The 22,826-nt window shown below is 47.6% G+C and overlaps 1 protein-coding gene across 1 annotated transcript in view; it reads left to right on the forward strand.

The window, feature by feature from the left end:
• SORCS1 (sortilin related VPS10 domain containing receptor 1) overlaps positions 1-22,826 on the forward strand; it is a 400,088-nt gene that overhangs the window by 238,479 nt on the left and 138,783 nt on the right. The window contains 2 exon segments of the mRNA XM_075258641.1: positions 10,760-10,918; positions 11,581-11,654. Coding sequence (XP_075114742.1) covers positions 10,760-10,918; positions 11,581-11,654 — 233 coding nt within the window.

The following is a 22,826-nucleotide window of genomic DNA, read 5'->3' on the forward strand; positions in this document are numbered from 1 at the left end:
TGTACCCTGATGACTATGGGGGGCTCTGTACCCTGATAACAAAGGGGGGCTCTGTATCCTGATGACTAAGGGGGGCTCTGTATCCTGATGACTAAGGGGGGCTCTGTACCCTGATGACTAAGGGGGGCTTGGCACTCCCATAATAGACCCAGGCACAGGTGTCTACAACAGGGGTTGTCTAAGCAAACTGAAAAACCCAAGGGGAGCTGAGAGTAGGCTAAAATTATGGAAAGAAGCTATACTCCACTACATCGGGTCCTCCATTCTGGTATCGGGTCCTCCATTCTGGTATCGGGTCCTCTGTTCTATGTCCAGGTCAGAAGTGAAGCAACTCAGATGACCAATCACAGGACAGATATTGGTTATTATGTCATGAGTACCCCAGTACTAAGTAGTATCTGAGCAGGATAAAATGGTGTGGGGGGGGGCAGTGTTGGAGGACTGGGGTAGGGGAATATCACTTCTGTCCCCCCAGGTTTTCAGTTTTCCAAGAGACCCCTTCAGTATCCCATTAATCTAGATTTCGTCATACGTCTGCCCACAGCGGCTTCATTCACTCTCTATGGGCTGTTGGCTGCCATTGTCCCCTTAACTTTGAGTAGAGCCGCCATTGTTCTGGGGACTCCGGGACCTCCATTTTTACGATCTGTGAAGGTCCCAGTGATCAGACACATTGGCTTCCCTGTGGCTAGGTGATCAGTTGTTACAGTTGGACATCCCCTCGAAGGGCGACACGTGTAGTGATGAAGTTATCGGGGTTGACAAGCATTGACGTGACAAGTTCTCCATCTCTGGCTTCTCATTTACAGTAATAAAGCCTGATATTGTGCGACGGGATCTCCATGACAGCTCCTCCGCTTGCCGTACATCATTTGCCGCACCCGAGGTTTGCTGGCCGCCTTGTCAGAGCTGACCCCCGCCGTAGACTGAAGCGTGACAATGTAACAACTGCTTTACAGCTGTGTTCATTCCCGCTCCGCGCGCCGTACATCATCCTGACTTCCAATTTCTTGTTTATTGTGGTGCTCACCGGCTGAGCATTGGCAGCACTTCTCAGCAATCTCGGCCGCCGCGCCTGTCATGCTACACTACTCCGGCTAAAAGGTATTTTTATCACCCTGCTAAAAGCACTTGAGAGTTTTAATGAAGCCCTGTGTGTATACAGACAATGTAACCTGGAACGCTTGGGTCGTCCGGCAGATAATGTACAGCGTTTTTAATGCACTCAGACGAGTCGCTCTCCTCTGGTTTATAGCCGGGGGCTCAGACGCGGTTCATGGTGGTGCATTGAGAAGCAGCCGCGGCATTCACACAATGGGGGCCATTTGTAAAAACAAGTGCCTTGACCCGTCCCTGCTCACTTCTCTGAAATCTGGGGAGATGGTTTTGTAATTTTTTTGCTTTACCCTGTGGATTAGTAGACGGGGGGTCCGCTGTTACAAAGACCATCCCTTGCTCTGGAGGACCCGTCCTGTCCTGCAGTAATGTGAAAGGACACTGTGCAGTACTTCATTTCCCCTGAGGTGGCGCCGACCAGTTCCTCTTCCCTCTTTCTCCATCTTTCTTACCCTCCACTTCTACCAATGGCATACATTTCGGGAAGCTTTGTGCTTTAGCAGCTGTTGGGTAACCACAAGTCACAGCGAGTCCTCACGTCCGGCTTCTTTTCTCTCCTTGATGTGGAAGATCAAACAATTCTGACCTTTACAAAACAGAACAGACATGTGAAACGTTGCGGCTCGGCAGCGGCTGTGACTACAAGTCTCAGCGTGTTCTTGTCTGATCTCTAGATGAAATGGCGGTAACTGTGGTCTTGTGGGGAACTACAGCTCCCAGCATTACCTTGTGTTATTGATACATATTACGGCGTTTGTTGCTTGTATATCTGTAACGTATAAGCGACTGTTGAACTACTAGTAGGAGTGAGCCGATCTTGAGATTTCAGGATTGATTTTAAAATCCGATTTCCGATCATTTTCCAGCCGATCCCGATCGTGAAATTTGCTCAATCGCCGATCAGGATCTGATCTTTCCCGATCCTGATCGCTCATCCCTAATTGTATATTATATATAGTAGGGTAGAGCCGATCTTCAGATTTCAAAATCCAATTTCTGATCATTTTCCTCCCGATCGTGAAATTTGCTCAATCGCCGATCGAGATCTGATCTTTCCCGATCCTGATCGCTCCACCCTAACTTCAAGTCTCAGCAGAGATGGGCTGACTGATCACATGTCTGCTTGTCATGGCCGGTGACTTGTGCCCCCCCCCCAGGTGACGGTCAGCCGTGTATGTCCAGATCATGGCGCCCCCTACTTATGCAGGATTGCCTCTTCTGTCTTATAGTAGGGTGTAAGGAGATTAAACAAGGGGCCTCCGGACCACCGTACTGCACACTCAGACACATAGGAGACCACACAAGGATCAGTATTATATAGTGCATATGGCTGAGCAGCAATAGGGATTATCACATACCTCCCAACTTTTGAAGAACCGAAAGAGGGACAAAATGTGCGGCAAATTTAGCCCCACCCACTTTTGTTTGACTCCGCCCATTCATTAATTTTTCATGTGCCCGCACACAGTATAATCCTCCTACAGTCACCCGTAAATTATATGTCCCCCCTCTATCTCTCCCCCAGTTTCATATACACCCTTCATCTGCCCCCAGTTTCATGTCCCCCTTCCATCTCTGCCCCCAGATTCATGTCCACTCCATCTCTGCCCCCAGATTCATGTCCCTCCATCTCTGCCCCCAGATTCATGTCCCCACATCTCTGCCCCCAGATTCATGTCCCCCCTCCATCTCTGCCCCCACATTCATGTCCCCCCATCTCTGCCCCCAGATTCATGTCCCCTCCATCTCTGCCCCCAGATTCATGTCCCCCCCATCTCTGCCCCCAGATTCATGTCCCCCCTCCATCTCTGCCCCCACATTCATGTCCCCCCATCTCTGCCCCCAGATTCATGTCCCCTCCATCTCTGCCCCCAGATTCATGTCCCCCCATCTCTGCCCCCAGATTCATGTCCCCCCTCCATCTCTGCCCCCAGATTCATGTCCCCCCATCTCTGCCCCCAGATTCATGTCCCCTCCATCTCTGCCCCCAGATTCATGTCCCCCCATCTCTGCCCCCAGATTCATGTCCCCCCTCCATCTCTGCCCCCAGATTCATGTCCCCCCATCTCTGCCCCCAGATTCATGTCCCCCCTCCATCTCTGCCCCCAGATTCATGTCCCCCCTCCATCTCTGCCCCCAGATTCATGTCCCCCCATCTCTGCCCCCAGATTCATGTCCTCTCCATCTCTGCCCCCAGATTCATGTCCCCCCATCTCTGCCCCCAGATTCATGTCCCTCCATCTCTGCCCTCAGATTCATGTCCCCCCTCCATCTCTGCCCCCAGATTCATGTCCCCCATCTCTGCCCCCAGATTCATGTCCCCCCTCCATCTCTGCCCCCACATTCATGTCCCCCCATCTCTGCCCCCAGATTCATGTCCCCTCCATCTCTGCCCCCAGATTCATGTCCCCCATCTCTGCCCCCAGATTCATGTCCCCCCTCCATCTCTGCCCCCACATTCATGTCCCCCCATCTCTGCCCCCAGATTCATGTCCCCTCCATCTCTGCCCCCAGATTCATGTCCCCCCTCCATCTCTGCCCCCAGATTCATGTCCCCCCTCTATCTCTGCCCCCAGATTCATGTCCCCCCATCTCTGCCCCCAGATTCATGTCCCCCCATCTCTGCCCCCAGATTCATGTCCTCTCCATCTCTGCCCCCAGATTCATGTCCCCCCATCTCTGCCCCCAGATTCATGTCCCTCCATCTCTGCCCTCAGATTCATGTCCCCTCCATCTCTGCCCCCAGATTCATGTCCCCCATCTCTGCCCCCAGATTCATGTCCCTCCATCTCTGCCCTCAGATTCATGTCCCCCCTCCATCTCTGCCCCCACATTCATGTCCCCCCATCTCTGCCCCCAGATTCATGTCCCCTCCAGCTCTTCCCCCAGATTCATGTCCCCCCATCTCTGCCCCCAGATTCATGTCCCCCCTCCATCTCTGCCCCCAGATTCATGTCCCCCCATCTCTGCCCCCAGATTCATGTCCCCTCCATCTCTGCCCCCAGATTCATGTCCCCCCTCCATCTCTGCCCCCAGATTCATGTCCCCCCTCCATCTCTGCCCCCAGATTCATGTCCCCCCATCTCTGCCCCCAGATTCATGTCCTCTCCATCTCTGCTCCCAGATTAATGTCCCCACATCTCTGACCCCAGTGTCATGCCGTCCTCTCCTTCATCTGCCCCCAGATTCATGTTCCACCTCCACATTAAACTGTGTTGTGTGAATGTGTCGTGTCACATCGCGTCTACAAGCCAGGAGCCGGCGGCAGCGGCGAAGCGAGGAGCTGACACAGGTCAGCTCCTCGCTTCAGCCGCATATGTGTCAGCGAGAGAGGCGCGCAGCTCTTCCCCCAGATTCATGTCCCCCCATCTCTGCCCCCAGATTCATGTCCCCCCTCCATCTCTGCCCCCAGATTCATGTCCCCCATCTCTGCCCCCAGATTCATGTCCCTCGTTCTCTGCCCTCAGATTCATGTCCCCCCTCCATCTCTGCCCCCAGATTCATGTCCTCTCCATCTCTGCCCCCAGATTCATGTCCCCCCATCTCTGCCCCCAGATTCATGTCCCTCCATCTCTGCCCTCAGATTCATGTCCCCCCTCCATCTCTGCCCCCAGATTCATGTCCCCCATCTCTGCCCCCAGATTCATGTCCCCCCTCCATCTCTGCCCCCAGATTCATGTCCCCCCATCTCTGCCCCCAGATTCATGTCCCCTCCATCTCTGCCCCCAGATTCATGTCCCCCATCTCTGCCCCCAGATTCATGTCCCCCCTCCATCTCTGCCCCCACATTCATGTCCCCCCATCTCTGCCCCCAGATTCATGTCCCCTCCATCTCTGCCCCCAGATTCATGTCCCCCCTCCATCTCTGCCCCCAGATTCATGTCCCCCCTCCATCTCTGCCCCCAGATTCATGTCCTCCCATCTCTGCCCCCAGATTCATGTCCCCCCTCCATCTCTGCCCCCAGATTCATGTCCCCCCATCTCTGCCCCCAGATTCATGTCCCCCCATCTCTGCCCCCAGATTCATGTCCTCTCCATCTCTGCCCCCAGATTCATGTCCCCCCATCTCTGCCCCCAGATTCATGTCCCTCCATCTCTGCCCTCAGATTCATGTCCCCTCCATCTCTGCCCCCAGATTCATGTCCCCCATCTCTGCCCCCAGATTCATGTCCCTCCATCTCTGCCCTCAGATTCATGTCCCCCCTCCATCTCTGCCCCCAGATTCATGTCCCCCATCTCTGCCCCCAGATTCATGTCCCCCCTCCATCTCTGCCCCCACATTCATGTCCCCCCATCTCTGCCCCCAGATTCATGTCCCCTCCAGCTCTTCCCCCAGATTCATGTCCCCCCATCTCTGCCCCCAGATTCATGTCCCCCCTCCATCTCTGCCCCCAGATTCATGTCCCCCCATCTCTGCCCCCAGATTCATGTCCCCTCCATCTCTGCCCCCAGATTCATGTCCCCCCTCCATCTCTGCCCCCAGATTCATGTCCCCCCTCCATCTCTGCCCCCAGATTCATGTCCCCCCATCTCTGCCCCCAGATTCATGTCCCCCCATCTCTGCCCCCAGATTCATGTCCTCTCCATCTCTGCTCCCAGATTAATGTCCCCACATCTCTGACCCCAGTGTCATGCCGTCCTCTCCTTCATCTGCCCCCAGATTCATGTTCCACCTCCACATTAAACTGTGTTGTGTGAATGTGTCGTGTCACATCGCGTCTACAAGCCAGGAGCCGGCGGCAGCGGCGAAGCGAGGAGCTGACACAGGTCAGCTCCTCGCTTCAGCCGCATATGTGTCAGCGAGAGAGGCGCGCAGCGGCGAAGCGAGGAGCTGACCTGTGTCAGCTCCTTCCTTCAGCCGCATATGTGTCAGCGAGAAACGCGCGCAACTCTGGACGCAGATCTGAGTTGAAATCGGGACATACCTCCCTCCAACCGGGGCCGCGGGACATGTCACCAAAATCGTGACTGTCCCGCGGAAATCGGGACGGTTGGGAGGTATGTTATCACCCAGCTTTCCCCAACTCCTGAAGAGTCTGCCTATATAATGAAATAAGAGTAGAAGCTGTATCACTGCATGGCTACTCAGCTTGTCATTCAAGAACCCAGGAAAGCTGGGTGGCAACCAATATGTGTCACCAAGTTTCGCAGTGGTCATGCTGAGCCTTGTAGTCCCATGAAGTTGGTTGTTGCCAGTTTTCGGATTGCTATAACCAGCGCCTATATCCTCTATAACCGCCCACGTGAAGCGTTTCTTGTATCCTCTCCCTTACATTCACTCCAGGCTTTATTGGTTCCAGCTGCAAACTTTATGAGCAAGACAATGTCATTAGTAACAATGTAACAGATCCTCGAAACGATGACGACCAGAACGTTGCAACATTTAAAGTGACAGCGCACTTAATGGCCAAGTGCAATGCCGAAGACGCCGACTAAGCAGAAATGTTTCATTAATATTCACAATTTAAATGGGATTTAGAGTCTAATTCCCTTTTATTAATTTTTCTCCCTTTGACACAATACGGGCGCCGGCGCGCGGCACAACGCCATAAATAATGCAGCGCCGGATTAGCCAATAATTCCTGGTTAGTTCTGATTAGAATTTGAATAGAAGGAACATTTGCTATAAATTAGTAATTATGTTGTTAGGACTGGAAACATTGTAGCAGACGCTTTACATCGAGGGGCCGGGGTTGGAGAATCCGAAGTCGTGGTCAGGGATCAAACTGTACAAATGTGTCAGATAAACATAAAAATGGAAGATTCTGCCCAAACACACTCGTCTGATAATCCCTTTATGATGAGTGATGTTACCTTACTGGATGTATACAGGGGCCAGATGGAAGGCGTATACAAACAAGATGTGACTACTCAGGGTCTGATTGTAGTCTGTCACCATGGAGACACATACAACTGCATAGGAGCTGTGTGCATTTAATAAATCTCCTAACTCCCCCTTACCAGCTCCCAGTTGCCCCAGTATTCTAGGTTCCAGTTGCCCCAGTATAGTAGGTCCCAGTTGCCTCAGTATTCCAGGTCCCGGTTGCCCCAGTATTCCAGGTCCCGGTTGCCCCAGTATTCTAGGTCCCAGTTGCCCCAATATTCCAGGTCCCAGTTGCCCCAGTATTCCAGGTCCCAGTTGCCCCAGTATTCTAGGTCCCAGTTGCTCCAGTATTCCAGGTCCCAGTTTCCCCAGTATTCCAGGTCCCAGTTGCCCCAGTATTCTAGGTCTCAGTTGCCCCAGTATTCCAGGTCCCGGTTGCCCCAGTATTCTAAGTCCCAGTTGCCCCAATATTCCAGGTCCCAGTTGCCCCAGTATTCCAGGTCCCAGTTGCCCCAGTATTCCAGGTCCCAGTTGCCCCAGTATTCCAGGTCCCGGTTGCCCCAGTATTCCAGGTCCCAGTTGCCTCAGTATTCCAGGTCCCAGTTGCCCCAGTATTCCAGGTCCCGGTTGCCCCAGTATTCTAGGTCCCAGTTGCCCCAATATTCCAGGTCCCAGTTGCCCCAGTATTCCAGGTCCCAGTTGCCCCAGTATTCCAGGTCCCAGTTGCTCTAGTATTCTAGGTCCCAGTTTCCCCAGTATTCTAGGTCCCAGTTGCCCCAATATACTAGGTCCCAGTTGCCCCAGTATTCTAGGTTCCAGTTGCCCCAGTATTCTAGGTCCCAGTTGCCCCAGTATTCTAGGTCCCAGTTGCCCCAGTATTCTAGGTTCCAGTTGCCCCAGTATTCTAGGTCCCAGTTTCCCCAGTATTCTAGGTCCCAGTTGCCCCAATATACTAGGTCCCAGTTGCCCCAATATACTAGGTTCCAGTTGCCCCAGTATTCTAGGTCCCAGTTGCCCCAATATTCCAGGTCCCAGTTGTCCCAGTATTCTAGGTCCCAGTTGCCCCAGTATTTTTGGTCCCCGTTGCCCCAGTATTCCAGGTCCCAGTTGTCCCAGTATTCTAGGTCCCAGTTGCCCCAGTATTTTAGGTCCCAGTTGCCCCAGTATATCAGGTCCCAGTTTCCCTAGTATATCAGGTCCCAGTTGCCCCAGTATAGTAGGTCCCAGTTGCCCCAGTATTCTAGGTCCCAGTTGACCCAGTATTCTAGGTCCCAGTTGCCCCAGTATTCTAGGTCCCAGTTGCTCCAGTATTCTAGGTCCCAGTTGCCCCAGTATATCAGGTCCCAGTTGCCCCAGTATATCAGGTCCCAGTTTCCCTAGTATATCAGGTCCCAGTTGCCCCAGTATAGTAGGTCCCAGTTGCCCCAGTATTCTAGGTCCCAGTTGACCCAGTATTCTAGGTCCCAGTTGCCCCAGTATTCTAGGTTCCAGTTGCCCCAGTATAGTAGGTCCCAGTTGCCTCAGTATTCCAGGTCCCGGTTGCCCCAGTATTCCAGGTCCCGGTTGCCCCAGTATTCTAGGTCCCAGTTGCCCCAATATTCCAGGTCCCAGTTGCCCCAGTATTCCAGGTCCCAGTTGCCCCAGTATTCTAGGTCCCAGTTGCCCCAATATTCCAGGTCCCAGTTGCCCCAGTATTCTAGGTCCCAGTTTCCCCAATATTCCAGGTCCCAGTTGCCCCAGTATTCTAGGTCCCAGTTTCCCCAGTATTCTAGGTCCCAGTTGCCCCAATATACTAGGTCCCAGTTGCCCCAATATACTAGGTCCCAGTTGCCCCAGTATTCTAGGTTCCAGTTGCCCCAGTATTCTAGGTCCCAGTTGCCCCAATATACTAGGTCTCAGTTGCCCCAATATACTAGGTCCCAGTTGCCCCAGTATTCTAGGTCCCAGTTGCCCCAATATTCCAGGTCCCAGTTGCCCCAGTATTCTAGGTCCCAGTTGACCCAGTATTTTAGGTCCCCGTTGCCCCAGTATTCCAGGTCCCAGTTGTCCCAGTATTCTAGGTCCCAGTTGCCCCAGTATTTTAGGTCCCAGTTGCCCCAGTATATCAGGTCCCAGTTTCCCTAGTATATCAGGTCCCAGTTGCCCTAGTATAGTAGGTCCCAGTTGCCCCAGTATTCTAGGTCCCAGTTGACCCAGTATTCTAGGTCCCAGTTGCCCCAGTATTCTAGGTCCCAGTTGCTCCAGTATTCTAGGTCCCAGTTGCCCCAGTATTCTAGGTCCCAGTTCTCCCAGTATATCAGGTCCCAGTTTCCCCAGTATTCTAGGTCCCAGTTGCCCCAGTATATCAGGTCCCAGTTGCCCCAGTATATCAGGTCCCAGTTTCCCTAGTATATCAGGTCCCAGTTGCCCCAGTATAGTAGGTCCCAGTTGCCCCAGTATTCTAGGTCCCAGTTGACCCAGTATTCTAGGTCCCAGTTGCCCCAGTATTCTAGGTTCCAGTTGCCCCAGTATAGTAGGTCCCAGTTGCCTCAGTATTCCAGGTCCCGGTTGCCCCAGTATTCCAGGTCCCGGTTGCCCCAGTATTCTAGGTCCCAGTTGCCCCAATATTCCAGGTCCCAGTTGCCCCAGTATTCCAGGTCCCAGTTGCCCCAGTATTCTAGGTCCCAGTTGCCCCAATATTCCAGGTCCCAGTTGCCCCAGTATTCTAGGTCCCAGTTTCCCCAGTATTCTAGGTCCCAGTTGCCCCAGTATTCTAGGTCCCAGTTGCCCCAGTATTCTAGGTTCCAGTTGCCCCAGTATTCTAGGTCCCAGTTGCTCCAGTATTCTAGGTCCCAGTTTCCCCAGTATTCTAGGTCCCAGTTGCCCCAGTATTCTAGGTCCCAGTTGCTCCAGTATTCTAGGTCCCTGTTGCCCCAGTATTCTACGTCCCAGTTCTCCCAGTATATCAGGTCCCAGTTTCCCCAGTATTCTAGGTCCCAGTTGCTCCAGTATTCTAGGTCCCAGTTTCCCCAGTATTCTAGGTCCCAGTTGCCCCAGTATTCTAGGTTCCAGTTGCCCCAGTATTCTAGGTCCCAGTTGCTCCAGTATTCTAGGTCCCAGTTGCCCCAGTATTCTAGGTCCCAGTTGCCCCAGTATTCTAGGTCCCAGTTGCCCCAGTATTCTAGGTCCCAGTTGCTCTAGTATTCTAGGTCCCAGTTTCCCCAGTATTCTAGGTCCCAGTTGCCCCAGTATTCTAGGTCCCAGTTGCTCCAGTATTCTAGGTCCCAGTTGCCCCAGTATTCTAGGTCCCAGTTCTCCCAGTATATCAGGTCCCAGTTTCCCCAGTATTCTAGGTCCCAGTTGCTCCAGTATTCTAGGTCCCAGTTTCCCCAGTATTCTTGGTCCCAGTTGCCCCAGTATGTCCCAGTTGCCCCAGTATGAGCAGCAGTAACCTAATAATAATAGTTTTCTCCCTGTTTATTTGCACTTAATAGAAGGAACATTTGCTATAAATTAGTAATTATGTTGCCAGGGTGGAAACATTGTAGCAGAACCTTGAAGGTTCGGGGTCAGAAAATCCAGAGTCCTAGACCAAACATTGTTACTTTGTTGCGGCTCTAATAAATCTAGAATAAAAGATAATTCTGCAGAAATATTCTGGACTGAAAATCTCTTTTGGTTTTGTGTTGATGGAAACAATCCAGAGCTCCAGGCTGTGAGCTGAGAACATACAGGAGGTCTCCTCTAGGTCCTGACTTGTCTCCTGCAAGCCCTGCCTGGACAGTCATTGAAGTGCCTTGTAGTAATGGAGACGTCTCATGTGATTCCTTCCTCCTGCAGATTATGCTCCTGACCGACCCGGAGATTGAGAGCAGCCTGATGATCAGCTCGGATGAAGGGGCCACCTACCAGAAGTACAGACTCAACTTCTATATCCAGAGCCTCCTGTTTCATCCCAAGCAAGAGGACTGGATCCTGGCCTACAGCCAAGACCAGAAGGTAACGGGGTCTCATACTGGACAGGATTGAGAGTCACAGTACATGGCCCTCAGCAGTGCAGAGTATTTCAGGACATCAGCCTGCTGCTTCTATAGAATGTCACAGAAGGATACTTATATAGTGCAGGGAACACGTTACCCAGCAGCACAGAGTATTTCAGGAGATGAGTGTTATGACAGTGACCGGCACATTCATGCGATGTTAGTGAGCACAGGACAGGGGCAGTTCAGGCGCAAGGTGGTCACTGACTAAGAATGATCAGGGTCCCCAAGCCACATTTTAGTGGGGTTCAGAACTCGCTTCCAATAGTCAGAAAGGACCAAGTCTTGTACTGGATGACCAAACAACTCGGTGCATCAAACTCCTTGATGTTAAAAGGAACAGTGTAATGCTTTATTTGTCCTGTGATGGCGCTGCAGGGGTCGTTTTTATAGCCAGGTTCTCCTACTGATCCCATCTGATCGCTGAGGGCTCTGGCAGTGACCGGTCTATCTTCAGGGATCCTTTCTAACTAATATTGTCCAAAGTGGACATCCCCTTTAAGAAGCTCCATATTGAATTCCTTTTCGGTCTCAGCATCTTATAGAGCAGAGACGTCGTCTACTATCAGGACTTTTCCTCCAGGTTTCCTTCTAACTGGTTTCTTATGTCTTCTCCTCTAGTTGTACAGCTCCTCGGAGTTTGGAAGACGTTGGCTGCTTCTCAGTGAGTCGGTGGCACCAAATCGGTTCTATTGGTAAGATCTCATGTCACTTGTCCCGGTGGTCATCTCCATGTGGACCGGGCCATATACTGTCTAGTCTATACACCCTAGGTATATACTGTAGATACGGCTCCTGGACTCTCTACAGATCGGTGACAGGGGTAGAGGTTGGTCTCATGGCCTCCATGCTCAAACTACAAGACTCTGTAATTCCTTGGCCTCTCTATCCTCCTTCTCGGTCTCCAATCCCTCCGATTGACCAAGTATGGACCTTTCCTTATGGGCGCGGTGGTGGGATGGCAATGGTGGGACAGAACAGGTGCCCAATGTGTCTTCTGCTTAGTTATCCTTAGGAGACAGATTGGTGGGGTCTGGCACAGGGATTAGCACAGCTCTGTATGCCATATAGTGGCCAGGATTGGTACTACACCCTCAGCCCCTTTCACTTGAATGTGTTTGCAGTGCTCCCTCTAGTGGTGACTCGAGCAGACATTATTATTATTCTCCTCCCTCCTTCCATGGATCGTCGCTCTGCTGGTTTCGGACGGACATTCGCTTTATTAACCAAATTTTTCATGACCTAATTGTACTTGGCTCCACAAGACTGGGATCTCCTATGGTAATAAATATGGGGTAAGTACATGTAGATTTCCCCCGACTCCTCAGTCCTAACATATGGTTTAATCGTCGCGTTCCTCGGATCCGCAGGTTACGTCCTGTTATGTGACTTTTGGGGATCCATTTACTGATTATAAAAGCTTTTCAATTATTAATCCAATCTAGAAGCCGAGAACTCGGAGGGTTCGTGTCATTGTTTACTAGAACACACGGCCCCTGCGACGAGCGGCGTGGGCGGCCCCTAATTAATGCCAGCATTGTGCCGGAGAATGGAAATGCGCTTATTAACAACTGTCTATTGATTTACATTATATATACATTGTAGCCAGGGAGAAAAAAAAAAAAGTTGAACATTTTTTGTTGTTAGGGATCGATTGAGATGGCGAAAGTTTTAGAAAGCGAACAAAGGTTTCGCCCACGCGATGTGAGGTTGTAATTACGGCTATAAGACGGAGAGGCGTATACTCCCTGTATGCAGAAATGTAAATGTGCTGTCAAAAAAAAAATAAAAAAAATAAAAACTTTGCCACCGTATCGTTTTAATTGGCCTGCACTTGGAACGGCGTGAGAATATCAATGGAAAGCGGCGCGGCGAATCCGAGGAGGTCAGGAAATGTTTGATCTGTGTAATCCGCGCAGGGATGGGATTGATCTAGGCTTATAGGGCTGGATATTGACCTGAAGGTCAACGCTGGAGCGGATATTGGACAAATCCAACGTGAAGCTCCAAAGACTCTCAGCAACGCCAATACGTTGTGGTCGGGGGGTAATGAAAGGAGGATGTAGCAGAGCTGACGCGGTTACTCCTCTCATCTCCGGCTCCCGGGTTTCTATCATGGATGACGTCGCGGTTAATGGGTTGTAGAGACAGTAATGCAATGTAGAGACCTTTATTAGCAGCAGATATATCCCTTCACTGCCATAAACTGAGGCGGCAATGCAGAGATGATCATAGTTTCATGGATATGCAAATCATTCTCAAGTGCACTGGGGGCGGAGACTGATTCCACTGGACGCCGGGCCTGATTTGGCCAGCTTTATTGACAAGTGCATGGACATTCCTGTGGCATCACAGCCCAACATCATCTCTGTATCATATCTTCAGCTTCTGTGTCCGTTATAGTGGTTTGTCGGCAAATCTCCCAAATCAAGCTCCGCCCCCAGTGCACTTGCTGGATATGTCGCATTTCAATAAAAATGATCACCTCTATATTGCTTCATTGGTTTGTAGTCACAAAGGTTTGTGGCCTTGGTCATGGCTCCTGCTCCAGACTTGCTCTGCTCTTGGTACCTGTCACCAGTCATGACTATTTTGGGTGGTCCAAGATTTGTGCAACTGGCCGGGAAAGTCCATATCTCCTTGTGGGGGTAAAAGGTGAAGAACAAGTGTTAAATTCGTCAGATCACCCATGGCCCAAATGGATTTAAATCGAGGGATCCACTTCTCTAGTCGGATTTATATTAATGGGGGGTTTCAGGTGACCAATGCTTCCAGTCACCGGCCTCAGCAGTCACATATACATGACATCACTTCTAATATGCCACCATTAACCAGCACGTGACCCATGAGGCCAGCGATTGGCTGCAGCAGTCACCCGAGTCACTTCTGGCATGAGATGGTGCAAAGGACCTGCCACTAGAACAAAGGACCAGGGTGTCGGCGGGTGTCGCGTCCGATTATACATTTATATTTTGGGTCAGTAGACCTATGGTCAAGAAGGGATTTGCAATGTGAGTTTCCTATAGAGCAGACAGAACTGGCCAAGAAAGTGATGGTAAGGGTTGGTGGTCCCTAATTTTATGCAGTCATCTAGATCAGGGGTCCCCAACCGCCGGTCCGTGGGGCATATTGCACCGATGCGCGTACCAGCGGCAAGGAGTCAGCAGCTGTTGTGGAGTCAGCAAGTCCACAACACTGATGCTTGGTTGTTTCTCATCGGGATAAGGTGAGAAAAGTGCAGGGTTGAGCTGGGACCCCCTGTATGTCCGGGATCTAGTCCTATGCAGAACACGCAGCGGGTCTTGGCTCCATCCCACACTCGCCCACCAAACTTTGGGCAACTACATTACACGTCACTTGTCCTTGTGATGTGTAATGTAGCTGTAGGGAAGTTAATAGCAGCATTAGGAGTGATATCCGTCATCAGTAGCCATCTTCATAACCTGCAGTGTCCGTCATCAGTAATCTACACCCCCATGCTTAACCCCACCCCCATCCACACCCCTTCCCATCCCCACCAGGCCATAGAAAAATAGTCTTGCTGAAACTGGTGGAAAAAAGTTTGGGGACCACTGGTCTAGATCCCGGCAAACACCTCTTGTGCCCTTCCTAAACTTCCACCTTGTCCACAAAACCAATGATTACATCTCAGATTGGTTTCTATCCTATAGCACTGCAAAATCACCTGCAAAATCGCCTGCAAGACACCAAACCCGTCTCGTCTCTACCCCCCGTCTAAGTGTCTAACTCCACCGACCTAGACGATTGTTGCGGGAGGCCACAGAGCTATTCATCCGCAGAACAGACCTATTACTGAACTTCGAAAACTTTTGTAGCGCAGGAAATTTTTTCTCTGAAAACTTGTAAAATCCCCGGAGCTCAGTTCTCGTAGAGACATTCTGTCAGTTCCCTTTATTTGTAGGACGGTTCGATTACCCCGAGCGGCTCCGTATACATTATGACAGAAGAGTGCGGCTTCTAACTGGAACGTTCGGCGGAATAATCTCGTTCGGTGCAGAAGATTTATGGTCGCAGATTCGCACCAATGCAGATATTTGCAGAAGATAAATCCCTCAATACAAATAGCAGCTATAATTGAATTACAAAGCCATTATCATGTGTGGAGTAGAGAGACGTTATGGCGGTATTTTGACAAGATAATGTTTGCTAAAGTATTTCTGCTCATCCAGTCATTCCGCTGCAGGTACCTAGCAAAACATCTTCTCATTCTGCTTATTTTTATGGGATATTACCTCTGTAGATAGTGTCAGGGACTTACTAAATGATGGCGGCTTCTACACTCTACTTGGCTTCTCCTCTGCGTTGATTTCTGTGTAATGGTTACAGCAGAAACTAAACTTTACAGACAGTGTGTGAGATGAGAAAACATGGCTGCCACTTCTCCGTACACGGCGTCCCTCTTGTCTATATGATTCTGCTGCTATTCACTTCAGCTGCAATAAAATATACAGACATATGAACTCTAGTGACACAGTTGGTTGGGAGAGATGAAGACCATCAGGAACTGCCCACTGTATAAGACAACCAAGAGCGAACTGCCCTACCGAGGCTGCCCCACTGTACCGCAACCAAAAATGAACTGCCCTACCGAGGATGCCCCACTGTACCGCAACCAAGAATGAACTGCTCTACTGAGGCTGCCCCACTGTGTAAGACAACCGAAAGCAAACTGCCCTACCGAGGCTGCCCCACTGTGTGCCACAACCACTAGGAACTGCCCTACCAAGGCTGCCCCACTGTGTGCCACAACCAAGAGCGAACTGCCCTACTGAGGTCGCCCCACTGTGTAAGACAACCAAGAGTGAACTGCCCTACTGGGTCCACCCCAAAGTGTGCCACAACCAAAAGCAAACTGCCCTACCGAGGCTGCCCTACTGTGAGCCATAACCACTGGGAACTGCTCTACCAAGGCAGCCCCACTGTGTAAGACAACCAAGAGCAAACTGCCCTATTGAGGCTGCCCCACTGTGTGCCACAACCACTAGGAACTGCCCTACCGAGGCCGCCCACTGTGTGCCACAACCACTATTAACTGCCCTACTGAGGCTGCCCCACTGTGTGCCACAACCACTAGGAACTGCCCTACCGAGGCTGCCCCACTGTGTGCCACAACCACTAGGAACTGCCCTACTGAGGTCGCCCACTGTGTGCCACAACCACTAGGAACTGCCCTACTGAGGTCGCCCACTGTGTGCCACAACCACTAGGAACTGCCCTACTGAGGTCGCCCACTGTGTGCCACAACCACTAGGAACTGCCCTACTGAGGTCGCCCACTGTGTGCCACAACCACTAGGAACTGCCCTACTGAGGTCGCCCCACTGTGTAAGACAACCAAGAGCGAACTGCCCTACTGGGTCCACTCCAAAGTGTGCCACAACCAAAGGCAAACTGCCCTACTGAGGCCGCTCCACTGTGTAAGACAATCAATCATGAGATGATCAGCTTTTCTTGATATGATATCACAGAGCGATCTGCTACCTTTTCTATATACTGTATGTCTATGTGCAGCCAACCAGTGAGTGCATTACAATCTGCAGTTAATGACAAAGTTTTGCAATACTCTTCTGATATTGTATTAAATTGGATTAAGGATGGACCATCTGTACTAGAGATGTGCAAACCAGGTTCATTACAAATTTTTCAATAATTTTGGGTTTGACATGCCGCATGTGACCATTGTGACCTAATGGGAGACCCCAGCGATGATCTAGGAGACCAGAAGATGCCCATGAAGGACACCGGACACTTGAGGGAGCCCTGGATTGGTGAGGGAAGGTGAGTATGGTTCTTCTGAGCCCTCAATTATTATCCTTTGGGGTCTGAAGAGACCCCACAGTTGTAATAGTTCTTCCAGTTTAGACTGAACCAAATCTAGAGGTTGAACCTGAATCTGTGCATTCATTTCTATCTATAATCTCATAACCTGGTTCTGTACAACATGGTCCTGTGCACGAGGCCACACGGGTGTAAGATCCTAAGCGTGAAGGATATTGTGATGAATTTTCTTACGTACACCCTGCAGATTACATTGGCGCTATCGAAGCAGCGACCTCCCAGTACAGCGACAAGTGTCATGTCATGTACTCCTAGCCCAGACCTCGCGTTACTCACAACTTTATGAATCCTTGTAGATAATCTCCAGAATCGGAACATTCTCCAACCCCGTCTGTAACATTCCCAGAATCTTTTTTTATGACGAGCCACTTAGAAACACTCCGTTCTGATCTTTGTTGCAACAAAATGTCTTACGGCTCAAATCCAAAGAATTCTTACACTTAAGTCAAGTAAATTGCTTTCCAGCTATGAAACAACTTTGTGTTTGGAAGTGATTTTTGTTATTTTTTTGCCTAGCGTGTACAGTCCCCCCCTCCCCCGCGCGGTGAGAACCTGTTGTTCTATTTGAATATTCCCCTACTTAGTGCGGCAATCGCACACAAATCTGTTACTCTTCTAGTGATTTTCTCAGTGGGAGACACTTGTTCTTAGCAAAGTGCACACTCTGCCGCGGAGATAATAGCCAATGTCTTATTAATGACACATGTTACATAGCGTGTCTGCTACAATTACCGGCATTGGGCTCTGATATTTCTCGATCATGGCGGAGACTTTAATGTAATTCAGAAGCCCAAGAAACTGTTACAAGATGGTATTTTTGTACAGGGAGTTGGGATTCTTGGTGGCGCTATCTATGGTGCTGAAATGGATTGACCTCACATTGAACCCGGCCTTCGCCACCACTCACTTTGTGACATATCAGATCTGTATACTTGGTCGGCGACTGCACCACGCATTTCCACTCGGCTGGAAAAATTGATCTCTAATGACAACCCCCCCAAAAATGCTTATAAACTTTATATGCTAATCTCTGATGTGATTAGAGAAAACACGCCCCTCCCCTCTTTTATACAAGCTTGGAAACTGACCGCCATATATCTCTACCGCCTGATGACATGTCCACCATGTTTAGGTGCTCTATGGGCCCCTCTCGATGCGTCTGCCTGTCAGAGTCTGCATATAAAGTGACCACCAGATGGTACAGAACGCCTGCTCAGATACATAAATACTCCCCGGACCCCTCCCCAATAAGTTGGTGATGGTCATAAGATCGCTGGTACCTACCTACAAATATGGTGGGATTGTGAACCCTATTGGAAGCAAGTCCAGCAGATCCTTCACCAAATTTGTGGATTCTCCATTCCCTTGTCCCCAAGGGGCAAACCTTTAAATCTTTGGCCCGACGTCTCCCAAAAACAGACGTGGTTTCAACTGCTGATCCCTCTATCTTTGACAAATTATTCTAACCCTCCCCCCCCCCATTCACCACTTTCTCCGGAAGGTCTCCCAGATAGCGCATATATATATATATATATATATATATATATATATATATATATATATATATATATGTACTGGAAAACCCAATAGAAATAGATTTGGTGAGAAAAAAAATGGATTGATGAAATAAGTGGCAAAGATTTACACAAGCCGAAACACTGATGGTCCTTGTTGTCAGATGTGGAATGTCCTTATAGCATAAAAAGGTATAGCATATAGACCCTATATAAAAGATATAGCATTGGGCATATAGACCCTATATAAAAGGTATAGCATTGGGCATATATACCCTATATAAAAGGTATAGCATTGGGCATATACACCCTATATAAAAGGTATAGCATTGGGCATATACACCCTATATAAAAGGTATAGCATTGGGCATATACACCCTATATAAAAGGTATAGCATTGGGCATATACACCCTATATAAAAGGTATAGCATTGGGCATATACACCCTATATAAAAGGTATAGCATTGGGCATATATACCCTATATAAAAGGTATAGCATTGGGCATATATACCCTATATAAAAGGTATAGCATTGGGCATATACACCCTATATAAAAGGTATAGCATTGGGCATATATACCCTATATAAAAGGTATAGCATTGGGTATATACACCCTATATAAAAGGTATAGCATTGGGCATATATACCCTATATAAAAGGTATAGCATTGGGTATATACATCCTATATAAAAGGTATAGCATTGGGCATATAGACCCTATATAAAAGGTATAGCATTGGGCATATACACCCTATATAAAAGGTATAGCATTGGGCATATACACCCTATATAAAAGGTATAGCATTGGGCATATACACCCTATATAAAAGGTATAGCATTGGGCATATACACCCTATATAAAAGGTATAGCATTGGGCATATACACCCTATATAAAAGGTATAGCATTGGGCATATACACCCTATATAAAAGGTATAGCATTGGGCATATACACCCTATATAAAAGGTATAGCATTGGGCATATACACCCTATATAAAAGGTATAGCATTGGGCATATACACCCTATATAAAAGGTATAGCATTGGGCATATACACCCTATGTAAAAGGTATAGCATTGGGCATATACACCCTATGTAAAAGGTATAGCATTGGGCATATACACTCTATATAAAAGGTATAGCATTGGGCATATACACCCTATATAAAAGGTATAGCATTGGGCATATACACCCTATATAAAAGGTATAGCATTGGGCATATACACCCTATATAAAAGGTATAGCATTGGGCATATACACCCTATATAAAAGGTATAGCATTGGGCATATACACCCTATATAAAAGGTATAGCATTGGGTATATACACCCTATATAAAAGGTATAGCGTTGGGCATATACACCCTATATAAAAGGTATAGCATTGGGCATATACACCCTATATAAAAGGTATAGCGTTGGGCATATACACCCTATATAAAAGGTATAGCGTTGGGCATATACACCCTATATAAAAGGTATAGCATTGGGCATATACACCCTATATAAAAGGTATAGCATTGGGCATATATACCCTATATAAAAGGTATAGCATTGGGTATATACACCCTATATAAAAGGTATAGCCTTGGGCATATATACCCTATATAAAAGGTATAGCATTGGGCATATACACCCTATATAAAAGGTATAGGATTGGGCATATATACCCTATATAAAAGGTATAGCATTGGGCATATATACCCTATATAAAAGGTATAGCATTGGGTATATACACCCTATATAAAAGGTATAGCATTGGGCATATAGACACTATATAAAAGGTATAGCATTGGGCATATATACCCTATATAAAAGGTATAGCATTGGGCATATACACCCTATATAAAAGGTATAGCATTGAGTTATTCCAAAGAAATCCCAAGACACCTGAATTACAAGATGGGATCTCTAGCCAGAGAGATGAGAGTCTTTGTGGCGCTGTCTATGGTTCTTTGATGATGCTTATAGACAGATCTTGTAGGTTCACATACTATCAATTGTATTCTGAGACTTGTAGTTCCCCAAAGTGTATGATAAAACATGGCGTTATTAAGAAAAAATAACAACCCTAAATTATAAATGGACAGTCTTTGTGGTGCTGAAATGGATTGATGATATAATTGCTAAGAATTTGTACACATCTAAATACTTTGGTGCTTGTTGATGGCTCTTGTGTGTCCTCAGAGTACAAAAGGTATGCTGAGGCTTGTAGTTCCCCAAAATGCACAAAAAATCATTGATTCATTAAGAATAAATCCCAAGAATCCTGAATTACAAGATGGGGTTTCTGGCCGGGTAGATGAGAGTCCTTGTGGTGCTGTCCCTGGTGCTGAAATAGATTGTTCAGATGATTGTAACGGATTTGCACGAGATGTAACACTTTGGTGCTTGTTCATAGCTTGTGCATGTCCTCCTAATATATTAGGTATTCTGAGACTTGTAGTTCTCCACCATGTATCATAGAGTCTGGACTTGTTCAAAGGAAACCCGAATTACAGATTGGATTTCTGGCCAGATAGATGGCGTCTTCATGGTGCTGTCCAGGGTGCGGATATGGATTGATGAGATAATTGCAGGATTTGCACAAGACTCAGCTTTCTTACATCCACATCATATAAGAGATATTCTGAGACTTGTAGTTCCCACGTAGTTTCATGGAGCGCTGACTTACCTCCCCCGCTATATAAGTCCACGTTCTACGTTATTAAGCTGTTCTGGAATAATTCCCATAATATCTGTGAAGTTGTTACTAAATAACATTCTTTGTTGTTGTAGTTGAAGCTCCAAGTCAAAAGAATATTAGACTGATTGTCCCTATGGCAACACTTCCTGATCTCGGGCAGTTCACTGTCTTCATAGAGACTTCGGACTTATTGCGGTCACTTTGTCCATCTCTGTTCTCATGAAGGAAAAATTCTGGGTTTGCATTTGATGCTTTTTGAACTCCGTAATCCTATGGTAAGACTAAGCTGACAGATCTCCGAAACAGGAAGTGTTATCACAGGGACACAGGTACAGAAACATGCTCAAAGTAGGGCTGTAATTACATAGTAGCAAAACCTTCAGAAGAATGTATCACTAATCCCAGGACAAGAGCCTTGTGAAAAATAAATAAAATAATAATAATAATAATAATAATAATAATAATAATAATAATAATAATAATAATAATAATAATATTAATAATTATTATTATTATTGATAATATTTATTATTATTATTATTATTATTATTATTATTATTATTATTATTATTATTTTCTTGGTTGGTACACAGGCATATAGGATTATGTAGAAAAGTGCACAGTCGGCTAATGACAGATGAAAAAAAAAAATCCAGCAAATCCTAAAAAATGCGCCATATTTCTACTGGTGTAATATAGTCAATGTTTGTGGCCTTCAGTGTGATGACCTGAATTAACTGATATATATAATATTATCTATATATAATTTATTATTATTATTATTATTATTATTATTATTATTATTATTATTATTATTATTATTATTCTTCATACATATATGAATATATATATATATATATATATATATATATATATATATATATATATATGATAATAATGACTGATAACAGAGCACAACAGTGACTAAATGATATATATATTTATACACACCAGATACAATGTATATGAGATAAGATACACACCAGATACAATGTATATGAGATGTTTTACATTCTGGTACATTGAGTTTGTCATTTGTGTATATAGACGTCTCTATTCTTTTAGCTCTGCTGCTTCTGTACATGAACATCTACATTTCGACATTTCGGTTCCCTACAAGTAAGCCTATAATATCTGGAAGGCGACGTAAATTGAGCGTCTGAGTTCCCTGAAATAGTCCGGCTTCCCGTACTGCCTGTTCTGGAGCGCAGACGTTTATGTAATCATCTTTGCATGTTCTCTGTTGATCCAACTTAAAACCCGCTCAGCGCCAATGTGGGGGTGTACGTGTCAGCGCCATCAGAAAATCAGGTAAATAAGGAAAGTGACGGTAATTTATGGAGGCGAATAAAAGAACAAAATCATATACCCTGTAGTAACGATAAGATCCTGGTCACACGGGGGAGGAAAACATCATGTCTCTGCCAAAAGAAAGGACTAGAGGCTGTGCCAGCCATAAGACGGGCTCGGTATATTAGGGAGAGACACCTAATGGGCTCCTGCACCCTGCGCACACCCACAAGTTACCCCCCTGCAAACAATCCAATAGAAGCCGCTGAAGTCTCTACATCTCTACAAAGCCAAAGGTGGGGTCCGACCACTGGGAACTGCCAATTCAGAAGACAGGGGTCTGGTTCCCCGAATCTTATGGATTGCCATAGATACCCAAGCATATGATACTCCATAGAGAATGAATGGGGTTACTAGTAAGCCACCAAAACCAGTCAATGACGGCTGAAATCGGCTACACCTGTTATTGGCTAGTTTAGGTCATGTGGTCGCGGAGGTCGCCCGTACTCACAGAAAGTAG

Source organism: Leptodactylus fuscus, chromosome 10 (assembly GCF_031893055.1).
Source record: "Leptodactylus fuscus isolate aLepFus1 chromosome 10, aLepFus1.hap2, whole genome shotgun sequence".
NCBI classification, from domain to species: domain Eukaryota; kingdom Metazoa; phylum Chordata; class Amphibia; order Anura; family Leptodactylidae; genus Leptodactylus; species Leptodactylus fuscus.